Source organism: Oncorhynchus mykiss, chromosome 8 (assembly GCF_013265735.2).
Source record: "Oncorhynchus mykiss isolate Arlee chromosome 8, USDA_OmykA_1.1, whole genome shotgun sequence".
NCBI lineage: Eukaryota > Metazoa > Chordata > Actinopteri > Salmoniformes > Salmonidae > Oncorhynchus > Oncorhynchus mykiss.
In genome coordinates, this window is record NC_048572.1 from 38,330,282 (window position 1) to 38,353,085 (window position 22,804).

The 22,804-nt window shown below is 44.7% G+C and overlaps 1 protein-coding gene across 1 annotated transcript in view; it reads right to left on the reverse strand.

Annotated features, from left to right (window-relative positions):
• Nucleotides 1-411: 411 nt before the first annotated feature.
• Nucleotides 412-22,804, reverse strand: part of LOC110529893 (A-kinase anchor protein 12) — a 56,616-nt gene continuing 34,223 nt past the window's right edge. The window contains exons 3-4 of the mRNA XM_021612549.2: nucleotides 4,314-8,987; nucleotides 412-1,120 (exon numbers count right to left, since the gene is read on the reverse strand). Of these exons, the coding sequence (XP_021468224.2) occupies nucleotides 4,339-8,987 (4,649 nt within the window). The 3' untranslated portion in view covers nucleotides 412-1,120; nucleotides 4,314-4,338. The remainder of the gene's footprint in view (nucleotides 1,121-4,313; nucleotides 8,988-22,804) is intronic.

Here is a 22,804-nt window from a genome sequence, read left to right on the forward strand (position 1 = left end):
ACAATGGAATGGTTCAAAAATAAACATATCCAGGTGTTAGAATGGCCAAGTCAAAGTCCAGACCTGAATCCAATCGAGAATCTGTGGAAAGAACTGAAAACTGCTGTTCACAAATGCTCTCCATCCAACCTCACTGAGCTCGAGCTGTTTTGCAAGGAGGAATGGGAAAAATGTTCAGTCTCTCGATGTGCAAAACTGATAGAGACATACCCCAAGCGACTTACAGCTGTAATCGCAGCAAAAGGTGGCGCTACAAAGTATTAACTTAAGGGGGCTGAATAATTTTGCATGCCCAATTTCAGTTTTTGATTTGTTAAAAAAGTTTGAAATATCCAATAAATGTCGTTCCACTTCATGATTGTGTCCCACTTGTTGTTGATTCTTCACAAAAAAATACAGTTTTATATCTTTATGTTTGAAGCCTGAAATGTGGCAAAAGGTCGCAAAGTTCAAGGGGGCCGAATACTTTCGCAAGGCACTGTATATGTGAAAATAGGGCACATATTCTATACAATCAGAAATAGAAAAGATAAAGGATGGGGAGAATGAGAAAATACTCACAAAATATAAATACAATAAACAAGATAATAATCCTCCAACTCTAAGACCACACACACACATACTTTCTCAAACTCACTTTACACACACACACACACTTTCTCAAACTCACTTTACACACACACACACACACACACACACAGACACAGACACAAACACACACCACACTCTCCAGGGGACAGAATACTCCCGAGTTGCAGCAAGGGCGATGGAAGCTCATCAAGACAGGAAGCGTACATCACATTGATTATCAGCCAGGTGGGAAGCTTCAGATGTGTGGGACTAGGACAGTGGCTTGGTGTGTGTTTAGGGAGATTGATGCTTCACCCCAGGGGTGGGGAGGGGTCACCTCTGTGTGAAGGGGCTGGTTCTGCAGGGCAGGGGGTGAAGGGGGCAGGGGGGAAGGAGAGGGGTGAAGTTGTCGCTCAGTCACTCTGGGCAGGGTGGGTTGGAGCTGAGTCTCAGTGTGTTTCTCCATAGAGCATTCTCTCGCTCCCTTTTTCACTATCACTCCCTTCCTGGTCAGGACATTGTCTTCCAGTCAACCATCTTGCATCTACAGCTGAGGTAGAGAGAAATACATGTTATTAGTAAATGGATACCATTAACCTTGGAAACACACGTTATAACTATAACTACTGTTCCCTGAAGGTGGGAGACAAGGTTCAACACAACTATGGGCAGTTGCACTCTAGCGACTTCGATTGAAGAAAAAAAATCAGGCCAAAAATCTTGGGTGATCAAAAAACCTCACAGGTGATAAGCGTGATGCTCGGATTAATTCCTTCAATTCAGTACTGCATTTCACAGAGCCTAGGAACGGGCGGTGCGGGGCCAAACAGGTGTTGTACCTCATTTCCCTCCTTCATGGAACAGTAGTTATATTCATAACATTACGTTCCCTTTCAGTCAGTACTCGTGGTACAACACTACTCTGGGGAACTAGAATCCCGCCCCAAGCTGGCCCCAACGGATACCAAATGAAATGGCCCATGGCAGACCACCCAGACCCCCACCCCTCAAGATGCAGTAGTTGGGTATTGTGCACATGGGACACGCTGCCTAATGACCCTCTCCTGTCCTAGCTGTATACATGCTGTGGGCTACGCTGGGAGCAGTGACATCCAAGCAATAAAACCTCACAAATGTGAGTGGTGATGTTCGCCTCAGCACAAATATGCCCTACAGTCAACCCTTTAAATAATGTCCAAGACGCTGCCAGACACCTGGTGGAGTGGGCGCGAAACACCGCTATGTAACCCTTGGCCCTTTCTGGTATTTGCCAGGGAGATAGCCTCCACAATACAGTGGGAGAGACGCTTAGAGAGTGCCCTGCCGTGAGCTGGTAAAACAGAAAAAAAGCTGGTCACCTAACCGGAAATCCCAGGTCCGCTCAATGTACGTGCGCAAAGCTCGTACTGGACACAGGGCATGTGACCTCTGTTGCTCTTCAGAAGCAAAGGGAAATTGCTCAATCTAAAGACCTGTGGGACATAACCATGACTTTCAGGAAGAAGGCAGCATTCGGATGCAACGTCCCCTTACCGTTGCCAGGGGCGAACTGAGTACAGGAAGGGTATATGGGTGACGCGTGCAGGTCCCCAACACGTTTAGCTGAGGCCAAAGCCATGAGCTGAAATGTCATGTAGGAGAGAATCTTAAGATCCACCGACTCCAGAGTCTCAAAGGGCGCCTCCAAAACCATAGCCAAATCCCATGTTGGCACAATAGGTTTAGAGACCGCTCTGAAACAGCACACACCTTTAAGGAACCTAACAACCAGGGGTTGGGCCCCCAGTGTGGAGAATGCCCGACCCTGCTCGAAAAGCTCCTGTAGGAACACTAGGATGTCTCTCACAAAAAACTGAAAATGAACATGTCCTTTATCTTGGCACCAGAGCTCAAACGCCTGTCACTTATACACATACAGCCCTCTCATGGAGGGTGCCCTTGCAGACTGAATAGTCTGGGCCCGGCCCTCTCAACTAAATTATGTTGATTTGCTGATGCTCCAGTGCGTTCCGAAAGTAATCACACCCCTTAGAAAAATTGTAACATTTGTAAAAGATTAAAAAAACACACAAAAAAACACGTCTTGATTAGATAAGTATTCAACCCCCTAAGTCATTACATGTTAGAATCCCCTTTGGCAGAGATTACAGCTGTGAGTCTTTCTGGGTAAATCTCTAAGAGCCTTCCATACCTGTATTATGCCAGGTGAGGAAGGCCTCTGCATGGATATAAAAATTGTGATTCACATGTAAGTCTAACTCGAGACCCAGGAACAGAATGCACTGCAATGGGGTCCGACAGCTCTTTTTCTGGTTTACAATAAAACCTAGAGACTGAATATGGAACACTAGCCTGGATGTGTGCAACATCGCTTGTTCCCTTGACTCTGCTGCTATCAGCCAATCGTCCAGAGAGGCCAACACACTCAGCCCCTGGCCCCTCATGGGTGCCAGAGCTGCCTCCACTACCTTTAAAAAGGAACGAAGCGAGAGGGACAGACCACACAACAGGACCAAAAACCCGTAGGCTATTGCCTCATAATGGAACCTCCAACATTTCCTGTGACTGGGGTACATGGGCACATTAAAATATGCCTCTTTCAGGTTGATTGTGGTGATCCAATCGCCGGGACGCATGGACCATAACAGCTTCTGGTTTGTGAGCATCCTGAATGTGCAAACCCTGAGTTGCTTGTTTAGGGTACGAAGGTCTAGAATGGAACGTAGACCCTTCCCTTTTCAGAATATTGACTGTACAGTCGTTCGGGCCTCCAACAGAAGAACCATCCCTGAAGGATGCATTATGCAGAAATCGCTCCGCCATTTCCTGGGTGCAAAAATTTGCGATAGTTCACCTAATTTCAGTTTATGCGACAAGACACGGAAGACAACTGTCTGAATGTGGAGGAGGGACATGAATGATTGAAATCACATGTGGGATACACAATACTTTTTGGATGGCTAGTTTGGATGGCGCAAAGTTAGATAGTCTTGTGTTCCCAAAAATGTAGTTTTTAGTAGCGTGAACCGTTATTGCTCACACCGAGGGGAAGAGTGGGAAAATTCTACTAATGAATCTGAGCCTAACGCTTACACTTGTCAAAGTCGCGAGAGTCTGACTCCCCAAAGTTGTGTTGTACCGAGAGTGCTGACTGAAAGGGAACTGGTCTCCATCTCCCATCCTGTGGATAGCAATTAGGCAATTGAGTTATCTAGAAAAGTCCATTCAGTGATTGAATTTTCTTCTAATAGATCTTTCTAAGATGTTATACTTTGAGCACTCAGAGTAGTTCAAAACAGAATAACTTTATGACTCATGTGTCTGAGTGGAGAATGTTTTTTGGGATATATTGTAGATTACATCTCTCTCTCTCTCTCACTCTCCCTTCCCCCTAATAAAAATTAGGGCCCATTGTTATTTTTAAAAAGCCACCATGAGGATATTGTGTGATACCCGACAAAGGAATTCTGGAAACAGCAAAATAAATGTGTGTACTCTTTTCTATCACTCTTTATTTGCTAGTGGAATAAAATAACCATAATAACATATCTAGAATTGATACCTTGGTAAAACACAAGAAAATGCATTCTTTCACTTTCTTGTGGTAGAAGACAATGACAATGATCAGATGACTAACATGAACTAAATGCATTTACAGTAATTATGGGGAAATATTTTTGGAACTCTTTGAAAACATCCACTCATTGCTTAAAACATGTAATTGTATAATATAGACTGCTCACCTGCTCACAATGCTGCTGTAAGCTCTTAGGAGACAGGTTTGATCTCCTTCACCACCTCCTTAATCACCTGCACCATCACCTCCGCACACTTCACCGACGTCGCCTTCTCTGCCGCTGCCTCCGCTGGGCTGGCAACTGTCACAGCCATGGCAACAGCAACCTCCTCTTCCATGCTGTTAACGGGGGCATCTCGGATGGCAGCCCCAGCCTCTATTGAAACACATATTTGTTGCTCTTCCAGTGCTGTCTGGGGGCCATCCGATACGTGTCCCTGAACTGCGGCACTGTCGTCTTTCATGTTTGTTTCGACAACATCGGCAACAGTTGGAGCGGGGGTATCTGGTGTGGGTTCAGGGGTGGGGGTGTCTGGCGTTTGTTCAGGGTCTGTTGTGTCTTCTTTGGCCGGAGCTTCCTTTGTCTCTGGTGAGCTTACAATGGCATATTTTTCTACCACCTCCACCATGATTTCCTCCTCTGCCTCTTCAATGATCTCTGTTGCCTGTATGACCACCTGTGTGGTCTGTGGGACTACGACCTCTGCAGTTGTCCCCTCTGGCTGGGCTGGGGCTTCAGCAGTCTCTGTGGGGGCATCTGGGACTGGGGTCTCTTCTGTCACAATCGTTGCTTCTGACTTCTCTTCAGCTGTCTCTGGAGTGGGAACCTCTGCTATCACTTCCTGAACCACCGTTATTACCTCAGCTTGTTGAACCTCAAGTTGTAATTCCTTAACAACTTCCTGAACCTCTAATGCCTCAATGTTGCCCTCTACCTCTTTGATCTCCTCCTCTCCCTTTCCATCTGTCTCACTCTCTGTCTGTTCCACCTCTGTTACAACTTCAACCTCTACAACTTTCTCCACACTTACATTGACCTCCATTGCTTGCTTTAATTCCACTTCATGTTTAATTTCCTCTACTTTCTCTTTGAGAACATACTCCACCTCCTTGGTAACCTCTTCCATGATACTCTTTGTGATTTCAATTGTGACTGGAACGGTTTCAATGACCTGGACAGCCTCGTGGACTTCCTTTGGTGGTTTTTCACCCTCGGCTGGTGCCTCTGGAGTGGTAGACACCTCTGCTGGGTTTTCTGGTGCTGGTTCCTCAACTTGGACTACAGGTGTTTCAGCAATGACAGGTTTTTCCTCTGCTACTAGTTCAATCTCTTTCTCTATCGTTGCTACCGCCTGGACTGGTAGTGCATCTTCAGTTGTGATGGTAGCAGTGGCAGAGGCAGACGCTTTGGGTTCAAACTCTGCTTCAGACACTTTCTCCACAGCACTCTGGATAACCACCTGAGCAATGACCAAGCCCGTCTCCTCCATGGCCTCTGCCTCCTTTGTCTCTTCAGCCTCTGTAATGCCAACCTCAGTCACCTGCACTTGAATTTGGTCATCGCCAGCGGGCTCTGCAACTGTCACTGAGAGCTTTTCCACTGCCACAGCCTCTGTGACCTCCACCTTCTGTGTTTCCAAGGACTCGGACAGTGGGAAGACGAGGTACGTGGTCTCCTTTACAATGGCAAACTCTAACGCAGGGGCAACAATGGCTGCCTCGCACACTTCAGTGACTGTGGGCTGGTTGGCATCAGTTAGTGAAGTGACCATTTCTTGGGCAGCAGGCTCATTCACCTCCTCTACAGCAGCAATCTTTTTGGCAGCGGCCATCTCTTCTTTACTTTTGACCTCAATGACAGGTGCCTCAGAGCCATCCACAATGTTAGCGGCAATGGAGTCTTCGACAGTTGGTACAATGGGGTCCACAATGTTCTCATTCACCGCAGGGGCCTCAACAATTTCAACCTCCATCTTGATATTATTGATCGTGGCGACCTTTTCATCTTCATGCTCTTTACCCTCAGTGGCTATATCAGGATCTGGGATGTCTTCAATAGTTTTCTCTAGTGGCGGCTCCAGGAATATGCTTTCGACCTGCTCCACTTGAGCCTTGAATACTGGGTCTTCATTAGCGTCAGCCGCCTCAGTTGGTTCAGCCTTATCTTCTACTGGCATCTCAGCGGACAGACCATTGCTGATCTCAGGTAGACATTCCATGGTGGGAATTACAAGCTTCTCCACAGCCACCTTGGTGATCTCCTTGGTACCCAGGTCAGTGCAGATGGCAGAACCCTCGATTTCTTCATGCACCATCAAGACAACCTTTGATTTGGTTTCGGTGAACTTGATTGGCGGTGTGGGTTCTGGGATGGAAGCAGCCTCCTCCAGTTGGATCTCTATGATTTCCATAGAAGTCAGGCTTGGAAGATCATTGAGCAGCTCCACAGCCTCCTGCGGGACCTCCAAAGACTCTGTCTCAGGCTCATTGGGCAGAGGGGTGGTTTCGCTATACGTGACTGGGATCATCTCTTCAGTTACCTTGGAAACAGACAGCTCAGGCTCCTGGCAAGTGACTGTTTCTGGGATCTGCTCTAAAATGTTCTTGGCATCAGAATTTGCAGTCACCTCGGCAACAGACAACTCAGGTTCCTGCTCTTGGCATGGGACTGCCTCTAAGGTCTGTTCTGCAATGTCCTCTGCGATGGTGGTGTCAGCAGATTTGGGGGTGGCGGCACCCTCTTCTGGGATGTCACTCAGCTGATCATGTGGGATCTCCTGGAGGTTTTCCATGACAGCCGTGGCTGAGATCCAAGAGGGGGATCTCTCTTCAATTGACAATTGGACCTGAGTGATTGGTGCTGCTTCCTCAGAGTCCTTCGTCTCCACTGTCATTTCGGCTTCAGCCTCTTCTTTACTCTCGGCGTGCTCGTTGTCGTACTCTGAGAGAGGGACCACGGCTGGTGTGTCGGAATCTTCCTCGCCAGACCCCAGATCGGAGGAAAGCAGCTTCTTCTTTCTGCGTCCGGGAATGAGTTTCCTCAGAGAGAAGGAGGAATCTTCTTTGGGAATTTCACTGTCTGAGATTACCTGTTCACCACCAGATTCATCTGTCCTCTCCTCGTTTTTGGGCTTCTTTCTATGGGTGACAAGACGCTTGAGAGTATCCCATGTGGAGTCTCCTGCGGCGGGGCTAGTGGATGGTTCGGGGGATGACACTGTGTTTTCCTGATCTGCCTCTCCAGAGCTGCCAAAAGGAGAGACTGCTGTCTTAACCTGCTCTTCCCCAGTTGGTGGTGTCTCCTCTTCGATTTTGGTCTCCTCATCTTCAGAGTCAGAGGTCTTCCTGGTCCTCTTCTTGTTTCCCCCCATACACATCAGGGCCTCCCAGGAGAGTGAGGTGTCCATCTTCATCTTTTTGGGGTCCTCTGTGGTGCCATCCAGGTCCTCTGTGGTTTTGGCTTTTGGCTCCTCTTCAGGGAGTTCCGGCTCCTCTTTATTTTTCTCCACAAACACGGCACTGTCAGTGGAGAACAGGGTGGCCAACATGGCCTTCTCAACAGTTGCCTCGTCCTCGCTCTCAGAGGGCCTCTTGACTCGTTTCTTGGGTGTCACCAGCTTCTTGAAGGAGGACCAGGGCATGATACCTTCTTTCTTCTTCCCTTCGTCTAAGCTTGTTACCTCCTCATCAGCCTCTTGGCTGGGCTCAGCTTGGGTGGCTTCCACCCCGATGGCATGCTCACCAGACTCCTCTGGAGATGATGCCCCACTGTCAGGTTTCTGGACCTCTGCCGACTCTGTAGAGGACTGGAGCTGTTCAGCCGCCTGTTCCCCAGACTCGGTCAGCTTGGTCTCTGTATCTTTCTTGTCTTTCTTCTGTTTCTTGGTAGAGAGCTTCTTCAGGCCAGCGCCAGTAAACAGGTTTTTCAGTGGGCTACCCTGGGCCTTGACCTTCTTCTGGGATGAGAAAAGCTCAGTCTTGGTGGTGACCTCAACTAGGGCCTTGTCTGATTCCACAGCTTCTTCAACATTCTCCTCCGCTTGTTTGGCGTCATCAGTAACAGCAGCTTCTGAGGTTTCCATGGCAAATTCGGCTTGGATCTCCTCTTTGATCTCTTCCGCAGATACTTCAGGTGTCTCAGTTTCTGGTGTTGTCACTGGCTCCACCTCCTTCACCTCTTGCTCTGCTTCCTCCTCTCCCTCCTTTATCTTATCCTCAGCAGCTTTCTCTTTTGGTTCCTTCTCTTTGGCTCTTTTGATACTTGCCTTCTTGCGCTGATTGGAGAAGATTCCCTGTGTAAAGAACCTTCTGAAGGGGGACAGGGGGGCCTCCTGGCCACGTAGGGTAGTTGCAGCTGCAGCTGGGTCCGAGGGCTCTTTTTCTGCAGCCTCTCCATCCACAGTCTGAGATGGGGAATCCACTGGAGTTGCAGCTTCAGTTGTGGTTTCAGAGAAGTCAGCCTCAACAGTGGCGGTCTCTGGCTCAGCTGCCTTCCCCTCCTCTGCCGTGGCGGCTTCCTCCTTAGTTTCCTCAGACCCCTTAGTCCCTCCTTCCACTTCCTTGTCCATCAACTTCAGCATCTGCACCGGGTCAGTCTTCTCATTCTTGTCCTTCTTCAGAGTGAACTTGAAGCCGATGAAATTGAAGATCTTCTTGAAGCCCACCTCATTGGCCTCGCCTGGTTTCTCCTCAACAACCTTCTCTTCAGGCCTGGTGATGTTGTTGGCATCAGGAGACTCATTCTCCTCCTCCTCTCTGTTCACCTGAGAGGCCACCACAGCCTGGAGGGAGCCCATCGTCTCAAGAACCTCCTCCTTCTGAGACACGGACACGCCATCAACTGAAATGACAGAGATAAGTATTAATCTTTAGGTTGAGGTAATACACATTCCCACAAACAAAAACCAGCAGGCACTCTTTCTCTCACACAGGCACATAGGGTGGAACCAGACTAGAAACAAGACTGTCAGGGCAGAAGGAAAATGGGTAGAAAACAATCAAAAATATAAAACTGATATAATGTACAGTTGAAGTTGGAATTACATACACCTTAGTCAAATACATTTCAACTCAGTTTTTCACGATTCCTGACATTTAATCCTAGTAAAAATTCCTTGTTTTAGGTCAGTTAGGAACGCCACTTTATTTTAAGAATGTGAAATGTCAGAATAATAGTAGAGAATTATCTATTTCAACATTCCCAGTGGGTCAGAAGTTTACATACACTCAATTAGAATTTGGTAGCATTGCCTTTAAATTGTATAACTTGGGTCAAACATTTCAGGTAGCCTTGCACAAGTTTAAGTTTGGTGAATGTTGGCCCATTCCTCCTGACAGAGTTGGTGTAACTGAGTCAGGTTTGTAGGCCTCAATGCTCGCACACACACTTTCAATTCTGCCCACACATTTTCTATATTGTTGAGGTCAGGGCTTTGTGATGGCCTCTCCAATACCTTGACTTTTTGTCCTTAAGCCATTTTGCCACAACTTTGGAAGCATGCTTGGGGTCATTGTCCATTTGGAAGACGCATTTGCGACCAAGCTTTAACTTCCTGACTGATGTCTTGAGATGTTGCGTCAATATATCCACATAATTGTCCTGCATCGTGATGCCATCTATTTTGTGAAGTACACCAGTCCCTCCTGCAGCAAAGCACCCCCACAACATGATGCTGCCACACCTGTTCTTCACGGTTGGGATGGTGTTCTTCGGCTTGCAAGCCTCCCCTATTCCTCCAAACATAATGATGGTCATTATGGCCAAACAGTTCTATTTTTGTTTCATCAGACCAGAGGACATTTCTCACAAAAATATGATCTTTGTCCCCATGTGCAGTTGCAAACAGTAGTCTGGCTACTTATGGTGGCTTTGGAGCAGTGACTTCTTACTTGCTGAGCGGCCTTTCAGGTTAAGACGATATAGGACTCGTTTTACTGTGGATATACAGTGCATTGCGAAAGTATTCGGCCCCCTTGAACTTTGCGACCTTTTGCCACATTTCAGGCTTCAAACATAAAGATATAAAACTGTATTTTTTTGTGAAGAATCAACAACAAGTGGGACACAATCATGAAGTGGAACGACATTTATTGGATATTTCAAACTTTTTTAACAAATCAAAAACTGAAAAATTGGGCGTGCAAAATTATTCAGCCGCCTTAAGTTTGCTGCGATTACAGCTGTAAGTTGCTTGGGGTATGTCTCTATCAGTTTTGCACATCCAGAGACTGACATTTTTTCCCATTCCTCCTTGCAAAACAGCTCGAGCTCAGTGAGGTTGGATGGAGAGCATTTGTGAACAGCAGTTTTCAGTTCTTTCCACAGAATCTCGATTGGATTCAGGTCTGGACTTTGACTTGGCCATTCTAACACCTGGATATGTTTATTTTTGAACCATTCCATTGTAGATTTTGATTTATGTTTTGGATCATTGTTTTGTTGGAAGACAAATCTCCGTCCCAGTCTCAGGTCTTTTGCAGACTCCATCAGTTTTTCTTCCAGAATGGTCCTGTATTTGGCTCCATCCATCTTCCCATCAATTTTAACCATCTTCCCTGTCCCTGCTGAAGAAAAGCAGGCCCAAACCATGATGCTGTCACCACCATGTTTGACAGTGGGCATGGTGTGTTCAGGGTGATGAGCTGTGTTGCTTTTATGCCAAACATTACGTTTTGCATTGTTGCCAAAAAGTTCAATTTTGTTTTCATCTGAACAGAGCACCTTCTTCCACATGTTTGGTGTGTCTCCCAGATGGCTTGTGGCAAACTTTAAAATACACTTTTTATGGATATCTTTAAGAAATGGCTTTCTTCTTGCCACTCTTCCATAAAGGCCAGATTTGTGCAATATACGACTGATTGCTGTCCTATGGACAGAGTCTCCCACCTCAGCTGTAGATCTCTGCAGTTCATCCAGAGTGATCATAGGCCTCTTGGCTGCATCTCTGATCAGTCTTCTCCTTGTATGAGCTGAAAGTTTAGAGGGACGGCCAGGTCTTGGTAGATTTGCAGTGGTCTGATACTCCTTCCATTTCAATATTATCGCTTGCACAGTGCTCCTTGGGATTTTTAAAGCTTGGGAAATCTTTTTGTATCCAAATCCGGCTTTGAACTTCTTCACAACAGTATCTCGGACCTGCCTGGTGTGATCCTTGTTCTTCATGATGCTCTCTGCGCTTTTAACGGACCTCTGAGACTATCACAGTGCAGGTGCATTTATACGGAGACTTGATTACACACAGGTGGATTGTATTTAGCATTATTAGTCATTTAGGTCAACATTGGATCATTCAGAGATCCTCACTGAACTTCTGGAGAGAGTTTGCTGCACTGAAAGTAAAGGGGCTGAATAATTTTTCAGTTTTTGATTTGTTAATAAAGTTTGAAATATCCAATAAATGTCGTTCCACTTCATGATTGTGTCCCACTTGTTGTTGATTCTTCACAAAAAAATACAGTTTTATATCTTTATGTTTGAAGCCTGAAATGTGGCAAAAGTTCGCAAAGTTCAAGGGGGCCAAATACTTTTGCAAGGCACTATATATATATATATATATATATATATATATATTTCATAAAATGGCATTAGGACTTACCCGTCCAGAAGTACATCCTGTCCTTGCAGAAACAGCTCCTCAGTTCCTGTTTGAATCATAACACTCAAAGATTCCTCAAACAAAATATCTGTCTCACTTCCAATTTTTCACTTTCACTTTAGACTTGGACTTCGCTTTTCCTGATTTATTCGCCATGATATCTTTAATGAAATCGTTGAAAATACAACTTTCTGAAATACTGCTGCGCGTAACAAGCGTCACAGCAAGTCCTCTGATAGTCAAGGCGAGAATGGAGTTCCTTACGTGTGTACTTACAAACAAGGAATGGTGGTCCAAACCAAAACCATTACATACTGGCGTTTACCTCAGCTCATTGGCTATCTACCCAGCTAATTTCAAGAAGATCAGTGGTCATTGGGCAGAAATACAGTCAATCAATGAAGCTTCGCAAAAATTATTGGTGCGCAAGGAAGTAATTGCTCGTTGTCTTCAAATCAGTTCACTTCGGTCAATATTCCCCGCAAAAAAAAACAATGATGTTTGGCTGTGTTGCAAACATCCAGAGGAATGCACTGAAACCAACCATGACTAGATAAACGATTGTTTACGGTGTGTAATCATGTCGAATGCTCCGTAAAAAATTGATAGAGATGGATTTCACGGCACAAACGGTTTACAAAATGTTTAGATTTAGGCTATAAAAATGTATTTTATCAAAGAAAACGGCACTTCATTTGATCACTGGGACCCTCAGGAAGAGAAATAAGAGCAAGATATCAGAATGTAAGTCATCATTTTACCTTCAGATGTGAATGTGTAAAAACTGTCATGGCAGAAAATGTTTCTGTTGTTGATTGCTCTTCTCAAACAAAAGCATGGTATTTGTTCTCTGTAATAGCTATTTTAAATCGGAAAACATAGTTTGATTACCAAGATTCTAATCTTTTGAAGGATGTAAGACACTTGCATTTTCAAGAATGTTTAATGTTACGACGTTGTATTTTTAGTTGTCACTCTGAAATGTCCCCTGATGTTGATCCCTGTACAGGGATCGCAGCCATAATTAATTAATGCAGCCACAGTGTCTGATTTCAAAAAGGATTTACAGCGAAAGCACCACAAACGATTATGTTAGGTCACCACCAAGCCACAGAAAAACATTTTTCCAGCCAAAGAGAGGAGTCACAAAAAGCAGAAGTGGAGATAAAATGAATCACTAACATTTGATGAGCTTCATCAGATGACACTCATAGGACTTCATGTATGTTTTGTTTGATAAAGTTCATATTTATCTAAAAAAATCTGAGTTTACATTGGCACGTTACGTTCAGTAGTTCTAAAACATGCAGTGATTGTGCAGAGAGCCACATCAATTTACAGAAATACTCATAATAAACATTCATAAAGATTTGACTATTATACATGGAACTATAGATACACTTCTCCTTAATGCAACAGCTGTATCAGATTTCAAAAAAACTTTACGGAGAAAGCAAACCATGCAATAATCTGAGTACAGCCTTTAGACAACAAAGCAGCCAAAAAGATACCCACCATATTGGGTAGTCAATATTACTCAGAAATAGCATTTTAAATATTCACTTAATTTTGATAATCTTCATCAGAATGCACTCCCAGGAATCCCAGTTCCACCATAAATGTTTGATTTGTTCGATAATGTCCATCAGTTATGTCCAAATATTTTCTTTTGTTAGGGCGTTTGGTAAACAAATCCAAAAGCGCGATCATCGGACGAAAAAGTTCAAAAAGTTCCATTACAGCCCGTAGAAACATGCCAAACTAAGTATGGAATCAATCTTTAGGATGTTTTTAACATAAAACTTCATTAATGTTCCAACCGGACAATTCCTTTGTCTGTACAAATGAAGTGGAACGTAGCTACCTTTCACATGAGCGCACCAGACCGAGGTTGTGGCACTCTGCCAGACCACTCACTCAAAGAGCCCTTAAGTTCAACAGTAGTGTGGCGTACAGCAGGTCAGCCACGATGGGGAGACTCGTCGAGGCCTGGTAACAGATGGTGTATACATCAGGAGACGATGTCGCCATCCGCTGGACGTGCCAGGTCTATACGGGCTCTCCAGCCAGTACTAATTGGGGCTGATTGGGAGCTAGTGAGTAATCAAGGGCGGATTGCTCATCAGCTGTGCAAGGCCCATGAAGCTGCCGGAAGGGCAGCACACAGGAGGACTGGGGGAAGTGAGGTGACTTCCATGTGGTTGGATACGGTTCCCCGAGCTAAGACGAGGGAGTTGAGTTTGTGTGCCCGACAGGATACAGGAAGACCCGGAGCCCAGGAGACGGTATCCCGGAGAGGGTCTCATGGGGGAGACCTGTTCATTTCTTTTTGATTTCTTATTTAATAAACACCCTTCAAACCGAGCTAATACTCTGTCTGTGTCTGATCTATGTAAACATCTTGACCAAACCCCCGGGTCTGCCACAGAAGGTACAAAGTTTGTGAAAACAAAAAACACAATGAACCCGAACTGACACTCGAATGGAGATATTCCAGTGGACGAGTTCGGCAGTATGTTGTGAGCATCTTGCTCACCAGACGAGGAACTTGCTCCAGTCAGTGGCCTGAGTGGAGACAAAACAGCGGAGGAAACCTTGATACGATTCCACCTATTCCGCTCCAGCCAATACCACAAGCCCACTCTCCCCAATTAAGGTGCCACCAACCTCCTGTGGTTGAATACTTGCTACGGGTTGCTAGCCTTCTAGGCAGAGTTCTTGTCTGTGTTCTTTTGCCCATCTTAATCTTTTATTTTTATTGGCCAGTCTGAGATATGGCATTTTCTTTGAACTCTGCTTAGAAGGCCAGCATCTCGGAGTAGCCTCTTCACTGTTGATGTTGAGACTGGTGTTTTGCGGGTACTATTTAATGTATCTGGCAGTTGAAGACTTGTGAGGCATCTGTTTCTCAAACTAAACACTAATGTACTTGTCCTCTTGCTCAGTTGTCCACCCGGGCCTCCCACTCCTCTTTCTATTCTGGTTAGAGCCAGTTTGCGATGTTCTGTGAAGAGAGTAGTACACAGCGTTGTACGATATCTTCAGTTTCTTGGCAATTGCTCGCATGGAAAAGCCTTCATTTCTCAGGACAAGAATAGACTGACGAGTTTCATAAGAAACGTCTTTTTTTTTAGTCTGAACCCACAGACGCTGATGACCGAGATACTCAACTCGTCTAAAGAATGCCTGTTTTATTTCTTCTTTAACCAGCACAAGTTTTCATCTGTGCTAACACAATTGCAAAAGGGTTTTCTAATGATCAATTAGCCTTTTAAAATGAGTAACTTGGATTAGCTCACACAAGGTGCCATTGGAACACAGGAGCGATGGTTGCTGATAATGGGCCTCTGTACGCCGTTTCCAGCTACAATAGTCATTTTCAAAATTAACAATGTCCACACTATTTCTGATCAATTTGATGTTATTTTAGTGGATAAAAAATGACGCTTTTCTTTCAAAAGCAAGGACATTTCTAACTGACCCCAAACATTTGAACGGTAGTGTATACAGTCGTGGCCAAAAGTTTTGAGAATGACACAAATATTAATTTTCACAAAGTCTGCTGCCTCAGTTTGTATGATGGCAATTTGCATATACTCCAGAATGTTATGAAAAGTGATCAGATGAATTGCAATTCATTGCAAAGTCCCTCTTTGCCATGCAAATTAACTGAATCCCCCCAAAACATTTCCACTGCATTTCAGCCCTGCCGCAAAAGGACCAGCTGACATCATGTCAGTGATACTCTCGTTAACACAGGTGTGAGTGTTTACGAGGACAAGGCTGGAGATCACTCTGTCATACTGATTGAGTTCAAATAACAGACTGGAAACTTCAAAAGGAGGGTGGTGCTTGTAATCATTGTTCTTCCTCTGCCACCATGTTTACCTGCAAGGAAACACGTACCGTCATCATTGCTTTGCAAAAAAAAGGCTTCACAGGCAAGGATATTGCTGCCAGTAAGATTGCACCTAAATCAACCATTTATCGGATCATCAAGAACTTCAAGGAGAGCGGTTCAATTGTTGTGAAGAAGGCTTCAGGGCACCCAAGAAAGTCCAGCAAGCGCCAGGACCGTCTCCTAAAGTTGATTCAGCTGCGGGATCGGGGCACCACCAGTACAGAGCTTGCTCAGGAATGGCAGCAGGCAGGTGTGAGTGCATCTGCACACACAGTGAGGTGAAGACTTTTGGAGGATGGCCTGGTGTCAAAAAGGGCAGCAAAGAAGCCACTTCTCTCCAGGAAAAACATCAGGGACAGACTGATATTCTGCAAAACGTACAGGGATTGGACTGGGGTAAAGTCATTTTCTCTGATGAATCCCCTTTCCGATTGTTTGGGGCATCCGGAAAAAAGCTTGTCCGGAGAAGACAAGGTGAACGCTACCATCAGTCCTGTGTCATGCCATCCTGAGACCATTCATGTGTGGGGTTGCTTCTTAGCCAAGGGAGTGGGCTCACTCACAAGTTTGTCTAAGAACACAGACATGAATAAAGAATGGTACAAACACATCCTCCGAGAGCAACTTCTCCCAACCATCCAGGAACAGTTTGGTGATGAACAATGCCTTTTCCAGCATGATGGGGCTCCTTGCCATAAGGCAAATGTGATAACTAAGTGGCTCGGGGAACAAAACATTGATATTTTGGGTCCATGGCTAGGAAACTCCCCAGACCTTAATCCCATTGAGAACTTATGGTCAATCCTCAAGAGGCGGGTGTACAAACAAAACCCCACAAATTCTGACAAACTCCAAGCATTGATTATGCAAGAATGGGCTGCCATCAGTCAAGATGTGGTCCAGAAGTTAATTGACAGCATGCCAGGGCAGATTGCAGAGGTCTTGAAAACGGGTCAACCCTGCAAATATTGACTCTTTGCATCAACTTCATGTAATTGTCAATAAAAGTTTTAGACACATATGAAATGCTTGTAATTATACTTCAGTATTCCAAAGTAACATCTGAAGCAGCAAACTTTTGGCCATCACTGTGTGTATGTATATATTGTGGCAAAGAAGGGGGTCGAGTGATAAATGGCAGATATGTGAGAGCAGAACTAATAAACGGGCTCTTCCCGATCACTAAAATGGCCACCCCGATCAGAACTACAGATCACAAAATGGCTGACTGGCTGACTACAAATCCCAGAAGCAAGGGGAACCCTCAGAAGGTGGGGCCGGCTCACAGATAAAGGGTCAAGACAAACCAGGAAGAGAGAGAGAGGACTGGAAGGATCTGTGAACCATAGAGAAAGAGACAATATATATTGGCTGGATTTACCGTGTATGAGCTTTACCGTGTATGAGCTGTTTTGGATTTACCTGTTGGCATTTGGACCTGGACCCTCCGAGAACCCGATTCGTGTACCGAACCCTGCTATCCTTGACCTTGCCTGCGGCGTGGGTGGACCGGGATGGAGAAACAAACACACACTGTTCGGGAAAACTCTCATTCTGGGGTGATTTTGGTGACAGTTTCCCACTTAATTTGTGACAAACACTCCTAACCTTGAAGAGGTTTGTCACACGTGGTGGAGAATGCGGGCAATGGACTAACCATACCTCTGGTTAGGAAGAAGAAAAAAAATGTTTAGTTAGCACTCCAAAGGGGAGTTTTTTTGTTGTGGCTTTGTTTGGTTAGGACAGTTTATCAGGAAAATGAGTATGGAGGGAGCCATACAGGCCCTGTTACAAGCGGTGTCCGCCCAACAAGAGGCAACTAGAGCTCAACAAATAGCTCATCAGGATGCAATGCGAGTGTATCAGGACACGTTACAGGTCCAACATCGCACCAACCAGCTGTTCAGTGAAGAGCAAGAGAGAAATACCCGGAAGTTAAGAGAAGGCCTAAAGGAGCTAGCAGACCAAATTGGGGCTCAGTTACCAGCTGCAAATAGCCAGAGGCAGGCCAATCATTTTCTTTAAAAAATGACAAAGCAGGATGATGTGGAAGCATATCTTGCCACCTTTGAAAAGACGTCAGAGAGGGAGAAGTGAAAGAAGAATGGGCAGGACTTCTGGCACCATACCTGTCAGGGGATGCTCAAAAGGCGTATTTTGACCTGGAGTTGAAAGATGCACAGGATTATGATAAACTAAAGTGAGAGATTCTGACTAGACTGGGAGTGACCGATACCGTGAGGGCACACCGCTTCCACCAGAGTTCCTACTGACCTGGCCAACCCCCGAATACAGATGTATACTTGATTCACCTGGCACGGAAATGGTTGCGACCGGAGATCCGTTCATCCGCCGAGATCGTCGAGGCCATCGTACTCGACCAGTTTCAGCGAGGTCTACCCCAAGAAGTGCAACGATGGGTTGGCCAGAACGAGGTACTTTCTGGCGACCATCTCGTGGGCCTTGTTGAACGGTACTGTACGGCAGGAACAGCTGAGCAGACACAGGAGGAAAGATTCCCATTCCCCGGGCCTGGACAAACCAGCGGACAGGGTAAGACTGTCACTAAGGCCCCCCCCCCCCCCCCCCCCCCGCCCTACAAAAGAAGAGCCAATGCAATGTAACCTCGGTGAAAAAGATGATATATGGTATGCATGTCCTGTGGTAACCACTGTACTTGAAAAATCAAGAAACAAACATATGTTCAGGGTGAAGGTTGAAGGGAAAGAGGTGGAAGCACTGCTGTATTCCGGCAGTATGCTAACCCTGGTCGTTGCAAACCTAGTGCCGACTCATAAACTGGATACAAGTCAGGATATCAGTGTTACATGCATTCATGGAGATACCCATCTGTACCCCACAGCCTTAGTGAGCATACAAACAGAGGACGGTCTGCTGGATTATGAGGTCGGCGTAGTCCCAAAGATACCATATGATGTAATATTGGGTAGATACTTTGCGAAGTTAGGCCAAAATGGCATATTTGAATCCTACAGACGAAGAACCATATATGTGACAATTTTTCCATTTTAAGATAATCAGTTATTTTTATATTATTAATTATGTGTACCACATTAGGTGTTTTATGGTTGACATAATTCACCATACCCATATCTTCCAACAACAATTTATATTTTTTGTTATTTCAAAAAATACTTTTGTTATTGCCGTTTTAATTTTTAGAATGTGGATGAACAGGATAACTCCAGTGATGATTTCAGTTTGTGGAAGAACGGTATATGTGACATTTTGCATGACTCTTGTAAGATATCCTTTTTTAACACCTGATATGATGTTTTAAGTACTTTCAAGTACAGATGCCCTTCATGTAAATAACTTAAATGCAATATGAAGTTAATTCATTTGTATGGAGGTTCATTTAAAGGTGGTCTATCAACTTTAGCACTGATGACTTTTCTTAAAAGTTGAGTCATGAAATCTTAGTCTCATTTAAAATGAAGCCCTCAATGTAGAAAACACCTACTATACATTTAATTTCATACAATAGGGCTGACATGTCTTCTGAAATGTATTCAGATTCAACATACTATACAGGTTCAGGGGATCATAAACTCACAGAAAAAAACTGTTAATTATGTAGCTTGGTTTAACAACAAATGATTCACTCTGCAGTGATTTATAAAAAGAGCGTGCAGCAGCTGGCAAGTCGTTGATCATGGTCATCAGATCTTGGTACTTGTTTTTTTTTTTGATGGGCAGAGGAATCTCATATGCTCTAGGGTAGAGGCTTGCAAAATAGGGAGGTTGAGGTATAGCTCCTTGTTTTGGTTTGGAGATCAGCCACGATTTCAATCCCTCAAGTAGACTGTGGCTCTGTCTGGCGTACAGATTCCAAGGATTCTCAACTGAAATTAGAACAGAAACATTTTAAGTTCCTAATAAATATAACAAATAAATAAATAAATAAAATAAATAAATAATAAATAAATAAATATAAATATCCTAATGCTTGACTGTGAAAGTTGTTTATTCATGTCTGACATGAATAAACAACTTTCACAGTAAAGCATTAGGATATTTTATTGTTAGAACAACATGTTGCATGTTGATGGGATGTTAGTAAACTATTCTCTGTTCAATACCTGTGACTTTTAACCACCTCACTGACGTGATCTGTAGTCCAGCTGGTCGCTTGAGGACAGAATCTGGGAGGTGCCTGAAGTCTTCACATTGCATCCTCATCACCTTGAATGGTTTTGCTGGTTGTGCTTCAAGTATCATCTTTGAAACATCATCAGGTGGTGGCAAAAGATCGATCACAAGGAAGAAAAGAATGACCAGAGACCATGAATTTCTGCTCAACTTGGGTAAAGTAACCCATAGAGACGAGCATCGACAATAGATTGAGCATCCGGCAGTTGTTATTATGCCCACAGCATCAGTCACTGAAGATGATAAATTTGCGCACCTCTGGTTTGGTGAGTGGTGTGAATTTTGTCTTCACCCAGTTCAATATGCAGCTTGCCACTTCAATGGACCCTCGGTGTGCAATCCCTGCAGGATACAGTGTAACGTTACATATAACTAGCTAGCTACTCTAGCCATGTCGAATCATCCGGTAGATGGAGAAAAAGTAGCTAGCTATGTTTCTTCTATAATCTAGCAATAACATTTGTAACGATAATGTATAAGTTAGTAGCCAAAGAGCTTTAGCTAATATGTTTTCTATATAGTTACAAATTAGACAACCCAGAACATACATGTTAGTTACTGTACTCTATATCTAGCTAGCTTGATTTTTTTTTTTTTTACCCTTACGATTTGTATAGGGTTTTCCCGCATCCCGTAAGATCTTCCTTTGCCTGTCTTTCCATTCTTTTAGTTTTGTTTTACGTTTCTTTCCTACATTTCGGCGATTTTCATCAGCAACAGAAAAGTTGTGCGTTTGTCCGTCTATTCTGAGTGGTGCGCATAAACGGTAATTCCACGAGAGCCTATCTTTAAATTTAAAATGATTGTTAATTAGCACGTGGAAAGCTTGTGAAACGGTTCACTATAGAAAAAGGGGGTCCAATAATGATTTGATGTATCTTTTTTTTATTTTTATGTCACATATATAGTTCTTCGTCTGTAGGATTCATTTGAGAAGTCAACAACCCTGACCAAGCAAGAAGAAGCATGGGGCCTTTAACCAAAGCCAAGAAAATAGGTCTCCCAGGGGCCAACGTCACAGGTACTAGTAGGGGAGGATGAGGATGAAGTGGTAGACCTCGTTGATAATGAACTGCCGGTACTAGTGGGGCTGGGGTCGATCTGAATCCAGAGGACAACTATCTAGAACCAGCTGATCTGGCAGGGTCCTTGACTAATTTCGGGACGGCCCAAAACCAGGATCCAACCCTGCAACAAGCCTGTGCAGGTCGTAGATGGTACTCCCATAAATGATGGGATGATGCCTAATAGTTTTCCCCACTTCATCATGAAAAAGGGTTTGGTGTACAGAGTCTCAAAAATAGGGGTTGATGTGGTGGAACAGTTGTTGGTCCCCACCCGGTACCGTAGGACAGTACTGGATCTAGCTCATGGGCACATTCAGGGTGGACACCTTGGTATCGATTAAACCCGAGTCCGGATTGTAAGGAGGTTTTACTGGCCAAGAATTCAGGCTGAAGTGGCTCGCCATTGTGGAGAGTGCCTGGAATGCCAGTTAACAGCTCCCCGACTCGCTGTTAGATCCCCGTTAGTGCCACTCCACATAATCGAAACGCCATTTGAGAGGATAGTGATGGATATAGTGGGCCCACTACCCAAATCCCGCCAGAGGGCACCAATACATTCTAGTAATTTTAGTTTATGCCACTCGCTACCCAGAAGCCATTCCCCTTCGGACAATGGCTTCCAAAAATAAGAAGATCCTTACTGACCATGGGACCCCCTTTATGTCCCGCCTTATGGCTTACCTTTGTAAATTGTGGCAGGTGAAACAGTTGAGGACATCGGTTTACCGCTGTACAGCTAACCGATCGCTGCAGCTGTACATAGTCTATCGGTAAATAGCCCACCCAATTTTACCTACCTCATCCCCATACTGTTTACTTTTATTTACTTTTCTGCTCTTTTGCACACCAATATCTCTACCTGTACATGACCATCTGATCATTTATCACTCCAGTGTTAATCTGCAAAATTGTAATTATTCGCCTACCTCCTCATGCCTTTTGCACACAATGTATATAAACTATTTTTTTTCTCTCTGTGTTACTGACTTTTTAATTGTTTACTCCATGTGTAACTCTGTGTTGTCTGTTCACACTGCTATGCTTTATCTTGGTCAGGTCGCAGTTGCAAATGAGAACTTGTTCTCAACTAGCCTACCTGGTTAAATAAAGATGAAATGAAAAAATAAAAAATTACCATCCTCAGACAGACGGGCTGGTTGAGAGATTCAACCACCCTGAAGTCAATGCTCAGGAAGGTAATCGATAAGGATGGGAAAAACTGGGATTGCATGTTGCCGTATCTGATGTTTGCCATTAGAGAGGTTGCTGAGCACTCTCTTTCTCTGGTCCAGCACGTGTGTCTGTTAGTCTGAGGGGAGAAAATGGGCTACACACATATTTCAACAGATGGCCCTGACTGACATACATGTTATGTAAGGACCACCCCCACCTCCTCCTCCCTCCCTTACTGTCTTTTTCAACTGTTCTGAATAAGTTTAACTTTTCCTCCCCCCCTATTCCCTTCAGTGGCCATCCAGGATGACAGAGTCTGTCGTGATCTTTCAGGTAAGTCCCCCCCACACCCAACCTCTCCTCACTCCCCTTTTACACCCCCGAAACCCCTTCCTCCCCACCTCATTGTGTGTGTTCGGAACCCAAGCAGCATGAAAGTCCTGCTTGGGTGAAGGGTGCATGGAGGAGAGAGGTATAGGGGGGGGTTTAGCTCTCGGTAATACCAGATCTCTTTGGGAGGAGATCTTTCTACACTACCCCTCACCCCTTTCTCTCCTATTCACTCTTCCCCCCTGTGTCCTTCAAATACAGTTCCACCAGACTTTAGAAAAGCAATTGGAAATCAGTCTGAAATCCCTCTCTCTTCACTCACTCCCTTTTTCTGGAGAGTTGACAGCTCACTGCTCCATATCTCATGGCAAATGTCACCAGTCATGAAGGGATGTTTCCAGAGTCACTCCGCTGAGGC